Consider the following 14,831-nt stretch of genomic DNA (forward strand, 5'->3'; position numbering starts at 1 on the left):
TTAAACTCATGTCTATTGGATGGCGATACCATCCAACCATCTCATCCTCTATCACCACTTTCTCCTCCTGCCCTCAATCTTTCCCAGCATCAAGGTCTTTTCCAATGAGTTAGGTCTTCACATCTGGTGATAAATAACTTTATTTAGAGATAATTGACATGCACTGAACCACATATATTTAAAGTGTATGATTTGATATATTTTGACATGTGTATATACTATGAAACGTGGGTTATAATCTGCAAGTCTCCTCATACACCCTTGTCATCTTCCTCTCTTGTTGAATTCTTATATCCCCTATTCCTGTACCCAGGCAACCATTGACCTGCTTTCTGTCACTGTAAATTAGTTTGAATTTTCCAGAATTTTATATAAATGGAATTATACAGTGTGTATTTTTATCTTTCTTCTACTTGGCCTAATTATTTTGAGATTCATCTATGTTGTTACTTGCATCAGTGATTCTTTCCTTACTATTGCTGAGTGATTTTTCAGTGTGTAGATAAAACTGCCGTTGGTTTATCCATTTACCTATTGGTAGGTGTTTGGATTTGTTTCTAGTTTGGGGCTATTAAAATAAAACTTCTGTGAACATTTGTGTATGAATCTTTGTGCAGACGTATCTTACTTTCATTACTGTTGGTTAAAAACCTAAGCATAATGTGGCAGCCTAGATGGAAAGGGAGTTTGGTGGAGAACAGATACACATACATGTATGACTGAGTCCCTTTGATGTCCACTTGAAACTATCACAATATTGTTAATCAACTGTACTCCAAAATAAAATAGAAAGGTTTTAAAAAAAGCCAAGCATAGAGTGATTAGATCATATAGTAAGTATATGTTTAACTTTTAAAAAAATTGCATGACAGTTTTACAAAGTGGTTGTACAATTTTATGTTCCCATCAATACTATGTGAGTCCCTTTCCTCTACTTCCTTCCCAACATTAGACTTTGTTGGTATGTGTGTTAGTCATTCTAATAAGTATGTGTAGTAGAATCTCATTGTATTTTAATTTCATTTCCCTGATGCAATGTTGACTATATTTTTATATGCTTATTTGCCATCCATATATCTTCTTTGGTGAAGTATCTGCTCAAATCAATCACCTGTTTTTTAATTTAGTTGATTTTCTTCTTATTATTGAGCTTTGAGGGTTCTTTTTACATTCTGGATATAGTCTTTTATCAAATGAATATAGGTATCTATACAAGGAAATCAAGAGGAAATCATCTGATTTGCAAAGATTTGCTTCTAGTTTATGACTTTTCATTCACTTAAGAATGTCTTTCAAACAGAAGATATTTCTAATTTTGATGGAGTTCAGTTTCCTACTTTGTTCCCTCATGGATCATGTTTTGGGTATCAGACTTAAGAAACTTGTCTAACCCAAGGCCTCAAAAGTTTTTCTTTTATGTTTACTTCTAGAAGTTTTAAGAGTTTTTTTTTTTTTTTTTTTACATGCAGGTCTATGATTCATTTTGAGTTAATTTTGAAATATGATGTGATTGAAGTCCATTTTTTATGTATGGATATCCAGTTGTTCTGGCACCGTTTGTTGAAAAGACTCCTTTCTTCACTGAATTACCTTTGCACCTTTGTTGAAAACTATTTGTCCGTAGATGTGTATAACTACTACTAGACTCTGTCTCATTGATGTCATTGTTTGACACCAATAGCATATTATTGTAGCTTTATATTAAATCTTGAGTCAGGGAGTATTAGTTCTCTCTCAGTGTTGTTTTGGCTAATCTGGGTTCTTTGAATTTCCATATAAATGTTTGAATCACTTTGCCAATTTCTTCAAATTTCAGCAGAGATTTTGATTGAGATTGTATTGAATTTGTAGATAAAATTATGGAGAACTGACTTCTTAACAATGTTGTATCTTTTAACCCATAAACACAATATATTTCTTCATTTATTTAGGTCTTTTCTAATTTCTCTTAGCAATTTTTTTGCAGCTTTCAGTGAAGGTCTTTCATATCTTTTGTCAAATTTATGTCCAAGTATTTTATATTTTTGTGATATTATACATGTTACTGTTTTTCATTTCACTTTACAATTTTTGTTGCTAGTATATGTGTATAATAGTAATACAATTGATTTTTAAGCTGACCTTACCTGCTGCAATCTTGCTAAATTACTTATTAGTTCTAGTAGCTTTTGTGTAGATTCTATCAGATTTTCTGCATAGATGAACATATCTTCTATAAAAGACATTTACTTTCCAATCTCTATGATGGCACTGACTAGAAACACTAGTACAGTGTTTAATAGAAGTGCCTTGAGTTGTTCTTGATCATATGGGGGAAACATTCATCTTAGTCAAAACTAATGTTAATTTTGTTTTATCACAATGTTAGCTTTATGTTAGATATTAGCTGTAGTTTTATCGTAATGCTCTTTACCTAATTGGGGAAGTTCGCCTCAATTCCTATTTTATTGAGTTTCTATAAAGAATTATGTTAGACTTTGTCAAATGTGTTTTTTGTATCTATTAACCATATGTTTTTTTCTTTGCTCATATGGTGAATTATATTAAATAATTTTAGGATCTCAAACCAATCTTGCATCCCTGAAACAAGCTCCACTTGGTCATTATGTATTATCCTTTTATGTTGTTAGATTCAGTTTCATAAAATTCTGTTTATAATATTTATATTCATTTCTTAAGGTATGTTGCTCTGTAGCTTTCTTTTCTTATAAAATCTTCACCTGATTTTGGTAACAGAGTATTTGTAGAATAAATTGGGAAGTATTCCCTCCAATTCAATTTCTGGAAGAGTTTGTGTGTAATTATATAATTGGCATAAGTATTTTATAGTGGTATGCTTCCATTTCCCCATCTTCCAATCTTTGTGTTGTTTTTACTTTTACATATGTTACAAGCCCCATACACTTGTTATTAATTTTTGTTTAAACAATCCATTACATTTTAAGCATATTTAAATAGTAAATATCAGTCATATATTTTTCTATGAAGTTAACATTTCCAGAGCTCTTGATTTCCTTGTATAGATACCTATATTCATCTGATATTTTTTCCTTTTGCTTCAAAGTTATCTCACATTCTCATTCAGGTGTGCTAATACTGAATTCTTTCAGCTTTTATCTGAAAAAGTCTGTATTTCACCTTTGTTTTTGAAAGTTACTTTTTCTGAGTATAAGATTCTAGGTTGAATTTTTTTTCTTGAGTACTTTTGAAGATTTCCACTGTTTTCTCACTTGACCTTGTGTCTGATGAGAAATCTGATGTCTTCCTTATTTTTTTTTTCTATACATGCTGTGTCATTTTTTGCTGGTTGATTTGAAATTTTTCTCCTTATCACTAGTTTGGAGCATTTTAATTCAGCAACTGATTCGTTTTTCTTATAAAAACCATGAATCATGTAACTAGTTGTGCTTCCTTCTTTTCATTGGTTGTCAAAAATGCAGAATTGTGTTTCTGCCCCAGTTCTTGAATGCTATGTGCTCTCCTCACCAGAGCATTCATCATAATTCTCCTTATTATCTCTTTTCCCTAATATTTTTCATCCTATTGCTATATACATTTTTAAAATTTTATTTTTCTAACCACAAAAATAACACAGTCTCTTTGTATTAAATCAAATGATTCACATATGTTTGAAGGAAATGCTAGTAGTCCCTCCTCCACCACCATTGTCTCTCAATCTGACCCTCCAGGTTAATGGTTGTTCATAGTTTAATATGAAAGTTTCCACATCTCTGTATGTGCTTGTATAAACATATTTAGAAATAATGGTGTATTTATTTTATAATATTCCTTGAATCCTTTGTGGGAAAGTCAGGATATGGAAAGGGCAAAGAAATGAAAACGATGATATGAACATAGAATCACTGAGTACACTTCATGTCTGTATCATCTTTGATGGCTGGCTTTGAAGTCCATTTGGAAGATTAACCCAGGAGCCTTTAGCTCAGAGCACACAGAACACTCTAGACTCTGTGTTGTATAGCCAGTGAGCAAAGGAAAGTTATGACCTTAACTCTTTTGCAGATAATCAAAGACCTGCAGCTTCTGGGGTTGGTGGCAGCCCTGGTGATAGCTGATGTGATCCTGCTCATGACTTGGGTGCTGACTGATCCCATCCAATGTCTTCAGATTCTCGGTGTCAGTATGACGGTGAGAGACCCAACCCCTGGAGAATCTAGTTCCTGAACTGGAGGGACTGGCTTCTGTGAGTACACAGAGGTCATTCTCCCAGGAGCATTCACTGTGTGGACATCCTCCCAACAAGAAGATAAATGACCCCTAGAGGATGGCAAGTCGGGAGTTGTGGCTGCCCTGAACACCTACCCCTTGTCTGCAGGGTCTGCTGCTACTCCCGCTACTCCTCCCACCCCAAGTGTTCTGCGGCATCCGCTGAGATGTCAGCACACAGGAATCTGCCTGGCAGTTAACTCCACTTCCACATTATCAATAATGAGAACTTACAGAGTTGCCTTACCCAATTGTTGAAAGGTAAAGGATTCTGAAGGGTTCTTTGGAGTCAGTCAACCCTGGTTCAAATCCCAGCTCTACCACTTACCAGCCATGTGTCCTTGGGAAAGTTATTTAACCTCTCTAAGTTTCTATTTCCTCATAAGTAAAATAGAGATAATAATACTAATACTACCTATTTCATAGGGCTGTGATGAAGATTAAGTGAAACAGTACAGGTAAAGAATTCAGCTGTGCTCAGAACATAGTGTTTAATTAATAGGAAGCATTATGTCTTCAGCCTCACAAAGGGGCTGAGGAATACAGTGGGATCTTGACGTGCAGATTCAATATTGAAGTTTCAACTATTAACAAATAGCAGGAGCAGGATGTGAAATAATTTGTAATTTTTCTGCACGGATTTGAATCACTGTGGTAGTAAAGCACATAAGAGGAATAAGCCCTCCTGGCCCCAAGCATCCACATGTTAGCCCAACTTGGTTGTCTTTTCCTCTAATTCATAGTTACTCTCATTTGGATTATAATGGAGTCACCTAAGCTAGTTTTTACATATTAAAGGAGCTGTAGAGGAGCTCACAATCCAGAATGTGTACAAAGATCGGCTGTGTATGTGTGTTCCAGAATGTGTACAAAGATTGGCTATGTAACTGTGGGTGCCCTCCTGACCCTATGTCCCTCCTAGGTGACAGGGAGAGACGTGTCCTGCTCTCTGACCAGCACACACTTCTGTGCTTCCCGGTACTCCGATGTCTGGATTGCTCTCATTTTGGGATGCAAGGTTGGTAACCTTATCTCCTTGGGATACTATCTCTCTGTTACCAATAAATGGATATGAAGAGGAATTACAGGAGTTAATGAGGGGATTCCTGCGAAGTCTGACTCAGTCCCTTCCTAGCTGACCCTGAACCTCATTTAACCTCTTTGAGCCTCGGTTCCCTTATATATAAAACGAGGATGATGTACCATCATCTCAGAACGGTTGTGAGTTTTGAAAGGGTTGATGCATGCTGAGTTTTCAACCACTCCTGGCCCATAGTAAGAGCTTAATAAATGAGTAGATGTTTCATTATTATTCTTCCACTGCCCCCGCAACCCCCAGCGGTTCTAAAAGCACAGTGCCTCTCTCGTTCTTCGAGCCCCTGTGGAAGAGCACATCCTCCCTGGCACAGAAACTCAGCTCTTCCCCCATAGCAACTCCCTCTGCGACTCAACTTGATTTATTTCTCCAATGCCTTTCATGTAATCCCATTTCCATTTTATTTTACTGCAATATATTTCTATAGGACAAAGAAAGAAAGGAGAAAGAGTGCTGAGCATCAGGAAGCTGACTAAGCCAGGACCCCATGGGCTCCCTGGTCGACAAGCAGTTCTGGTGGAGGACCACAAATCTGCATATTAAGTCCCCCAACCCCCCACCCGAGCCTGCCAACTGCCCCCTACCCCACACTTCTCAGCAGTGAGAGCGAATGACACAAATATCGGATGTGAGTCACTCAAACATGAGTCCTGCACATATAGATGCTTTATTCATACCTCATTATTTTTTGTCAAGAATTTTAATAGAGTTAAAACATTTTAATAAAATCAGATTGAACATTTCAAAACCATAGAGTTAATTTTACTAACCTTTGATTAAATTGCTAATGATATAACTCTGCCAAATGCCACCTGATAATGTCAGTTATCCAGAAGTCAGGCCCTACTGGCCTGCTGACTAGTATGTCCTCTAGTCATTGAAGATCTCAGGGTGGCCACGATTGGGGCTCTGGCCCCCTTTGGACACTGAGCATTTTGGGCACCAGATGACATCTCTACTGAGCTGACTCCTTCACAGCAGGCACAGCCAGTCCTCCAAGCAGTTGTCTTAGGGCCATCCCTATAGATGGAGGTGGTCAGATTGTGTGATTTCAGGGTCCCTGGCAGGTAGCCTGCTGATACCTGACCTTACTTTTATTATTAGTTCTCCCTCTAAATCCCCATCATCCCCACCCACTTCCTCCCCCATGGCATCTTCACATTCTATATCATAAAACATGGATATTTGGGAACTTCCCTGGCAGTCCAGTGTTTAAGACTCTGAGCTTCCAATGTAGGGGGCACAAATTCAGTCCCTGGTCAGGGAAGTAAGATTCTGCATGCCTCATGGCATGGCCAAAAAACAAAAATAATACACAACAAGAAAAACATGGGTATTTGTATGCTTGCCTTAAATCTCCCAACCACACTGAACTTCTCAAAAGCTAGAACCATGACTTCCACTTGGCAACACCATTTCCCTCCCTACAGCTACCCCTAGCATGGAGCTTTGCCCCTAATCAAGTAAATCTATATATTGAATCTATATATTACATATTATTGAATCTTTATGTCATATATTATTGATTAGAGCTTTGATTTCTATTTAAATGTAGCTCCTTCTAGGAGAAGCAGCACTTTAAGAAGCTGTGAGCCATTTTCTGTGTAGTACAAATGAGAAATCTGAGAGCAGGTTTACATTCATGACAAAGAAGAAAGAGTAGGGCCCTGGGCTCCTGGGGGCGGGGCAGGGAATGTCACAAAGAGGGTGAAGGGTATAGATGAGGCTGTTGCTGCCTGTGCCTGTCTCCCGGTCCTGTCCAGGTCCCAGCCAGCCTTTGTTCTCTTCTTTTTTCACTCTCCATCTCCCATAAACACCCACTGGCACAGAGCTGCTAGTAGCCTATAGAGATCCTTTGTGTAAATCAGAAAAAGGCATCCCTCTGGGCAGATGCAGTCTTGCAGGTGCAGGGCTTGGCAAGCAGATGGTGCCTTTGGGAAAATTAGAAAAAAGAGCGCCTTCCTTTGGTGCTGCCCCTGCCATGGCACATGCTTGACAAGTGGACCACAGGGCTAGTTCAGCCTCTGCACGCCTCTCAGCTCCATGCAGTGCAGAACCACACAGTGGATGCAGCATGGTGCACCCACTGCCCTCCCAGTGCCTGGCAGCTGGTTCTGTGGGGCTCCTACCCACCTGTACCACCCTGTCTTATACCTCATCCTGGAAGAGTCCTGTCTGATAGTTGACTTGCTGACCTCCGATAAACTAATTCTCAGAGAAGGAGAGGAAAACGAAATTTATTAAGCACCAAGAGGTAGTGGTGGTGCTGTTAAGCACTCTAAGAGTAGTCCCTTGTGTTATCTTAGTCAGTTCTCCTCACAGCAATGCTTTAAGGTAGTTATTATTATTCCTTTTTTACAGGTGAGGAAATCAGTCCCATCCTATTGCTCTTGGCCCCAAGCCTGGTATTTCACTTCTCTAAACCTCTGGTTCTTCTGTCCATCTCCAGGGCCTGCTGCTGCTATATGGGGCCTACCTGGCTGGCCTGACTGACCACGTCAGCTCTCCTCCTGTAAATCAGTCTTTAACCATCATGGTTGGGGTCAACCTCGTGGTACTGGCTGCTGGGCTGCTTTTTGTGGTCACCAGATACTTGTACTCCTGGCCCAACCTGGTCTTTGGACTCACGTCTGGAGGTATCTTTGTTTGCACAACCACAATCAACTGCTTCATCTTCATTCCCCAGGTATGCTTTAGGGAGAATTTGGAGGACCAGTTCACCCCCTCATTCCAGAGACTTCTCTGGGCATGACAGATTGTTTACTTTGTTTCCTAGTGAGAGTTTTTAGGTGCTTTTGATTAGAGAGGCAGAGGGAAGGTGGGGATCCTAGTGAGCTGGCTCCCTCTGTTCTTCCCTCCCCAGTGGGCAAGGAGGGCGGACCAGGGTAGCCAGGCAGTGGCACCATTTTCATGTGAGGGGCTGCCTCACAGACTTGCTTTTCTACCCACCCTCCAGGCCACTTCATGCAGCCCCAGTCCTCCCTTCATTACCACTGAGCCAAGCTAATGCCACCCTCCCTTCATCTTGATGATGTCATTTCTTATACTAGCTTGGAAATGAGGAACCTTTCCTTCTTTCCTGTTTGCAATTGCACATTCACCAAGAAAAGCACATTTGGATCTTTATGCAATTTAAAATGCTTTTTCTTTCATTTTATTAGAGGAAAATACAGAACATTCCTTTTCTTTTTACAGTAAGGAAAAATAAAAACTAAATTAAAAATGTGTTTCTTATTATGAGGATTAAGAAAAAAATCAAACAAGGGAGGAAGATAGAAGGAGAAATATCCAGAGGGCAAAGAGAAAGAAAAGGAGTCAGAGAGAGAAAGATGGAGGAATCCGTAGGCTGTGAAAGGAAAGTGATGTTAAATTACTCACGTTATGCCCCAGGGTACCACTGAGCCATGTTCATCCACATTAATGAACTTGGCATTAGGCACTTTTCCTGTGTCCCTTCTGGTTCTCTTCCTCCTGAGGCCTCCCTCATCCCACAACTCCCTCGGGATCCCATCCTGATGCCCTTTGCAGCTTCCAGTTGTCCATGAATGACTTCTCCATGAGGGAGCTAACTGGTAATGAAAGTGTTGGCTGATGCAGGGTTACAGTGTATTTATAAAAGGGAAGCATGCACTTTGAGACATGATAGTGTGAAACAGGCAGAGGCCTTTGCTCTTCTTCCCTTTCATAAATTCTCATTAAAATACTCAAGAGAATAAACAAATATGGAAAAATCTATAGCAGTAGCACTAAAAATCAAGGATGGGCATTGCTTCTGAGCAAAAAACTGGAGGAACTTTTGCTGAATCTTAATGTTATCAGAACTAGACTGAAGGAACCCATTGAGACCTGGGTCTTGTTTGTCTGGGATGTAGCAGAAAAGGGCTTTGAAAAGCCAGGGCTCTTCCTCCTTGTGACATGGGTAAAAGAGTGGGGAGACTTTTAGAAAGCCGATCCCTTAGGCCCTCTGGTCAACATTATTGATGGGTAACCCATCCATCCATTGCCAAACCCTTTCTTCCTTGATTGCCTCTACTCAATAGGCTGAAAGAGCTGAACACTTACTTTGCCAGCCTCCCTTATAGCTGGGTGTGCCCATGCAACACAGTTTTGAACACTAAAGATTTTCTGGGAGGCTTCTGAGAAAGATTTTGCTTTCCTAAAAAAGCTATGGGTGTTGAAGCATCACCTCTCTTCTGCCTTCTTCCTACCTTGAATGTTTGTGATGCTTGGCGCTATGGCAGCCATCTGGTGATAATGAGAATGTATTAGTATACCAGAAAACTATAGCTCTCCCCATGTAAGACTGTAAGGAGGAAGGAATCTATGAAGAGATTCTGCAGTTCACAAAAAGAGGACCACAAATTTCTGAAGATTTAGAGAAGCTGCCTTCCTCTGAAGTAAAATAGAAAGCTTTTAGAGGATATCTGATTAGTCTTGTCAGTAAGATTCAAAGAATATTGTCTGTCTTTGACTAAAGCAAACCATCATGAAAAGGACATAATCTTAGATCATGAAATATTAAATAAGGATGAAAAGGATTGTGTTAAATCAAAAACCCCAGTAGAAGCACCAAATAGGCAATAGGGCATGGCAAAATAATGAATTAGTGGCTTAACTTAAGGAAACAAAAAACAAGGACACAGGAAAAAAATGAGAGACTAGATAAGAAAATATGGAGAGCAGATCTAGAAATATGATTTAGAGCTAATAGGAGTCTCTGAAAGAGAAGAAGATAATTTAGAGCAGAAGTAATCACCAGGGAACTATTAGAAAAAAGCCTTCCTGTTCTAAAACAAAACCTCCATCTGAAAACTGAATCAGTAACCTCCCTAATGAGGCCCTACTTAGGTTTCTCTCTCTACACTCGCCTCTGCTCCTCTTGCATCCTAAGCCTCAGACACAAGATTTCCACGTTCCTCAGTGTTTAAATCTTCAACCCCTAGGAACACAGTGATATAGAGGTGCACTTCAATCTCATACACAGACATAAAAATGCGGGATGAAGTTTAGTTTGGAATCGGACTTCCAGGTTTAAACTAAGAACAAGCGCTTGATTTGTTGAAGTGGGAGTGGAAATCAAATTATTGGGGCAGGTGAACCAGAGCCGGGCAGATGGACCGTGTTGGCCTTTCTCTTTCCTTCTCTATCTCAGTCCTTCTCACTGTCTTGAGCTTCCTTTCTCATATTCTATCTTTTCTACTTTCTCTCTCATGCTTTTTCCTCCTCTTGAACTGAGCATGATCTGAAACTAGAAAATACATTTTATAGTCTATTGTATTTTAGGTTTAGGATGTAAATTGTTTCTCAAAATATAAAAGTAATGAGGTTTTTCGGGATTTTTGTGTGCCCTGAATTGATCTTCCCCTCTGACTTGGTGGGGTCTTCCCTGATAGCTCAGTTGGTAAAGAATCTGCTTTGCAATGCAGGAGACCCCGGTTTGATTCCTGGGTTGGGAAGATCCACTGGAGAAGGGATAGGCTACCCACTCCAGTATTCTTGGGCTTCCCTTGTGGCTCAGCTGCTAAAGAATCCGCCTACAATGAGGGAGACCTGGGTTCGATCCCTGGGTTGGGAAGATCCCCCGGAGAAGGGAAAGGCTACCCATTCCAGTATTCTGGCCTAGAGAATTCCATAAACTGTATAGTCCATGGGGTCGCAAAGAGTCGGACACAACTGAGTGACTTTCACTTCACTTCACTTCACTTCACTTCTGACTTGGTGGCCTTTGGTTGAAGATTCTACCTGTGAGACCTGAGACTGGATATTCCCAGGACCATAGGACCGCTGAGCAAATTTGGAGAAGTGTTCAAGGAGAGCCACATGGGAGGCGGAGGGAGGGAATAGGAAAGCTTCCTCCTTGCTCCTGAGCCTTGAGCCTAGACTGTGATGGGAGATATACCAGATGCAGACTGTGAACCAGGCAAATCAAAATGATTGGCCAGAGGGAACCTGGAAGAAATACCCCATAAAGGTAACTCAAACTGCCATGAGGGTGCAACTCAGGGACTCTCCCTCTGAGTCTGCCTATGTCTCTGTCCACATGTACTGTACTCTTTTTCCCTTAATAAATACTTCACTACTTTCTGTCTGTGGAAATTCTTTTTTACAAAGCCTAAGGGCCAGGGCCCTTGTCACTGACCACTGATCTAATGGTCAGGATCTGGTGCTTCACTGCTGCAGTCCAGCCTCAATCTCTGGCTGGGAGCCCAAGCTCTGCTCCAAGCCATTGCAGGCTGAGGCCACCTGAGATCAGGATTTTTGAGGGCAGAGCCACAGGCTCCTCAAGGGCAGATAGGTGGTGCTAGAAAGCTGGATGACCTGACTGAAGAGGCAAGTGGACCAAGTAGCGTTCTCCACAGGCCCTCAGGAAATGCCTGAGTATTTATGCCAAACGCTGAGGTCATCACCAGTGGTGAGCCAGCCTCTGCTTTTGTGACTTAAACGTGACCCATCCTTCTAACCACCCCTGTCCCCTCCCTCCACCTTTTGAGAGGCAGGCAGGTCCTGAGATAGGACATCATTTTATCTTCTAGACCCACAGAGTGTTTCATCTACTCCTCCAGGAAGTTACTCACAACTTTCTACTCTGCCTCACAGTCTTCTGTAAATGTCTCAGCACCCTTAGCAGACAGATGAGCTTTTTAAAGGAGAGCTTCCTTTGTTTGTTCACATATCTGTCCATCCATGTATTAACTGTTGGGAACATGCAGTTAAACATGGCCTCAGTCTAGGTCTAGTTGGGAGCAGATGTGAAGTGATTAATAACACATGAGTTAAGTGTTTAAGGATGTTACTCGATGCCAAGGAAGGGGTGCCCCAGGCTGTCTTGAGAACTCGGTGACACTGTCTCAGAAAATGATGAGCTTGGGCCTCTCTTGGAGGAGGAGAGGAGTTCACAGAGCAGACTGGGGAAGGTAGTGGGTGGCACTTCCAAGGAGGAAACCTTGTGACAGAGGCAGTGAGGTGTAAGAGAGAAGAGCTGTTTGGAATACCACAAGTCTTTGCTCTTTTCAAAGCACAAATTCAAACAAGGGTAAAGTGGCAGGAAATGAGAGAGGCACATGGGGTGAATGTCCAAAGGCACCCAGTTGAAGACCTGAGGCTTAATCCCACTATTTTGGTTTCCTATTGCTGTTATAACAAACTCCTACAAACTGAGGGCCTTAAGGCACACAGATTTAATATCTGATAGTTCTGGTGGTCAGAGATCTGACATGGGTCTTATCTGGCTGGAATCAAAGTGCCAGTGGGTCTGCACTGCTTCTAGAGGCTTTGGAGGAGAATCTGTTTCCAGGCCTTTTCCTGAGTTCTTCAACTCGCAGCTCTTCCCTTCATCTTCAGAGCCACAGCACAGCAAATTTAGGTATCTCTTTCTGTTGTCACATCTCCCCTCCTGCCTCCCTCTTGTAAGGACTTTTGTGATTACATTGGGCCCACCTGGATGATCCGGAATCTCATCTCACAATTTTAAACTCAATAACACTTGCAAAATTCCTTTTTCCATGTAAGATAACATATTCACAACTGCCTGGGATTGGAAAGGAAACATCTTTGAGGAGCCATTTTCTTCCTACCATACCCACAGAGCCCAGATGCTGAGAAAACAAGACTGCCTGTCCTGAAGGAAGGGCCATGGAGAGGTCCTGAAATTGTGACCTAAGGGTTATTTATAGCCATACTTCAGAAATCCTCAGGTCTTAAGGACTAGGACCTTCACAAATGGGGGATTAAGGGGGATGAGATTGGAGGGGCAGGGGCCTTTAGTCAGGGGCACCCTGACTTCACCCAGCCAGCTTAGGCTGTTCAGTTCAGTTCAGTTCAGTTGCTGAGTCATGTCCAGCTCTTTGCGACCCCATGAACCGCAGCATGCCAGGCCTCCCTGTCCATCACCCACTCCCAGAGTTCACCCAAACTCATGTCCATCGAGTCAGTGATGCCATCCAAGCATCTCATCCTGTGTCGTCCCCTTCTCTTCCTGCCCTCAATCTTTCCCAGCATCAGGGTCTTTTCAAATGAGTCAGCTCTTCGCATCAGGTGACCAAAGTATTAGAGTTTCAGCTTCAACAACAGTCCTTCCAATGAACACCCAGGACTGATCTCCTTTAGGATAGACATATCAAAAGTCTTGGAAGTATCCTTACACAAATGTTGAGCAGCTCCTTCAGCAGCTCTGCAGGGAAGGCTTGGGCTGGAGGTACTGGGGGTGGGGGGGGAGAGAAAGGAAAAGCTAGGGAGATGAGGGGCCCTGAGGGACCACAGAGATACTGTGACACTGCCAGGGCCAGTGCTAGGAGAGCAGCGCTGGAGGTCAATGACACCCACCCACAGCCATAGAGTGACCCTGCAGTGCTGGGCTCCAGTAACTCCTGAGCTGAGTGGTGAGATGACAGTGCCCTAGGAAGGGGGCATTCAAGAAGGGCATCTGACAGGGCAGGTTCCTGGCCTGACCCAGCACAGGTCACATAGACTTCTGATACCATGAAGGACTCATGCTGAGTTAACAGGGGACCCAAGAGGACTTACGGAGAACATTGTATTGAAATTGATGGTGGGATTTAGAATCCTATCTGAGACTTATGAAACTTACCTACCTTCCAAAGTCAGAGCTCAGTAAATGTCTGATGAGCGAGAAAAGACATCCCAGGATCCCTGGGAGCCACCCTGCAGACCCCTCAGCATCATTTCTAGAGCTAACGTGCCAAAGTGTCCAGAGCCCATTACTGGGGCTCTTCATTATGAGAATTCCTGGGGGAAAAGGAGATGCCTCCAGCACTGTGGCCTCCCCTGGCATCATGTCACTGGCATTCACCAGGAGTGTCTCCGAGGCTCAGAAGCATAGCCCTCTTAGCGAATGTCCTCTTCAGCCCCATGCCTGTTAAACTAAACCAACCTGTGCATCCATAGACCAGTTCTGAAAACCAGTATCTTCTGGAAAACATTCCCCAAGACCCTCACAGTTGACCATCAGTCTTCATCAGCTGCATTGAGAATGTGCAACGTGGCACAGCAACCTGGTTACAGCCATGACTCTGCTACTAAGTGTAGCCATGTGGACCTAAACAAGTCAAACTCCTTCTGAGTCTTTCTTGATTAGTCAAGGAAAAAAGATGGTCAGATCACAGACCTAATGTTGTCATTTTTATTGATTTTTACTGACATTTGTGGTTTTCTTTTTGTGTGAGCTTTGATTACTGATTTGGGTTAGAAGTCCTCTAGAGGGAACTAGTGGAGAAGGAAATGGCAACCCACTACAGTATTCTTGCCTGGAGAATCCCAGGGACAGAGGAGCCTGGTGGGCTACTGTCTGTGGGGTTGCACAGAGTCGGACACAACTGAAGCGACTTAGCAGCAGCAGCAGCAGAGGGAACTGGGCTTTCAGTGGCAGTAAGCACAGTCACTCAACAAATAAGAATAATGAAGAACAGCTACATATAACTAAAACCAGTTTCATTTGAAACCTATGGTGTTTAGCTTGCTTAATCCTGTTATAGCTCCTGAACTTTGGCTT

The 14,831-nt window shown here is 42.0% G+C and overlaps 1 protein-coding gene across 3 annotated transcripts in view; it reads left to right on the forward strand.

Moving 5' to 3' along the window:
• Window positions 1–14,831, forward strand: part of GPR156 (G protein-coupled receptor 156) — a 108,747-nt gene that overhangs the window by 79,956 nt on the left and 13,960 nt on the right. For all 3 annotated transcript variants that reach the window (XM_086404304.1, XM_086404317.1, XM_086404314.1), the window contains 3 exons: window positions 4,024–4,149; window positions 5,150–5,245; window positions 7,773–8,009. In XM_086404304.1, the coding sequence (XP_086260430.1) occupies window positions 4,024–4,149; window positions 5,150–5,245; window positions 7,773–8,009 (459 nt within the window). The remainder of the gene's footprint in view (window positions 1–4,023; window positions 4,150–5,149; window positions 5,246–7,772; window positions 8,010–14,831) is intronic.

This window comes from Bos grunniens, chromosome 1 (genome assembly GCF_055505025.1).
Source record: "Bos grunniens cultivar Pamir isolate PY7600 chromosome 1, Bosgru_T2T1.0, whole genome shotgun sequence".
Lineage (NCBI taxonomy): Eukaryota > Metazoa > Chordata > Mammalia > Artiodactyla > Bovidae > Bos > Bos grunniens.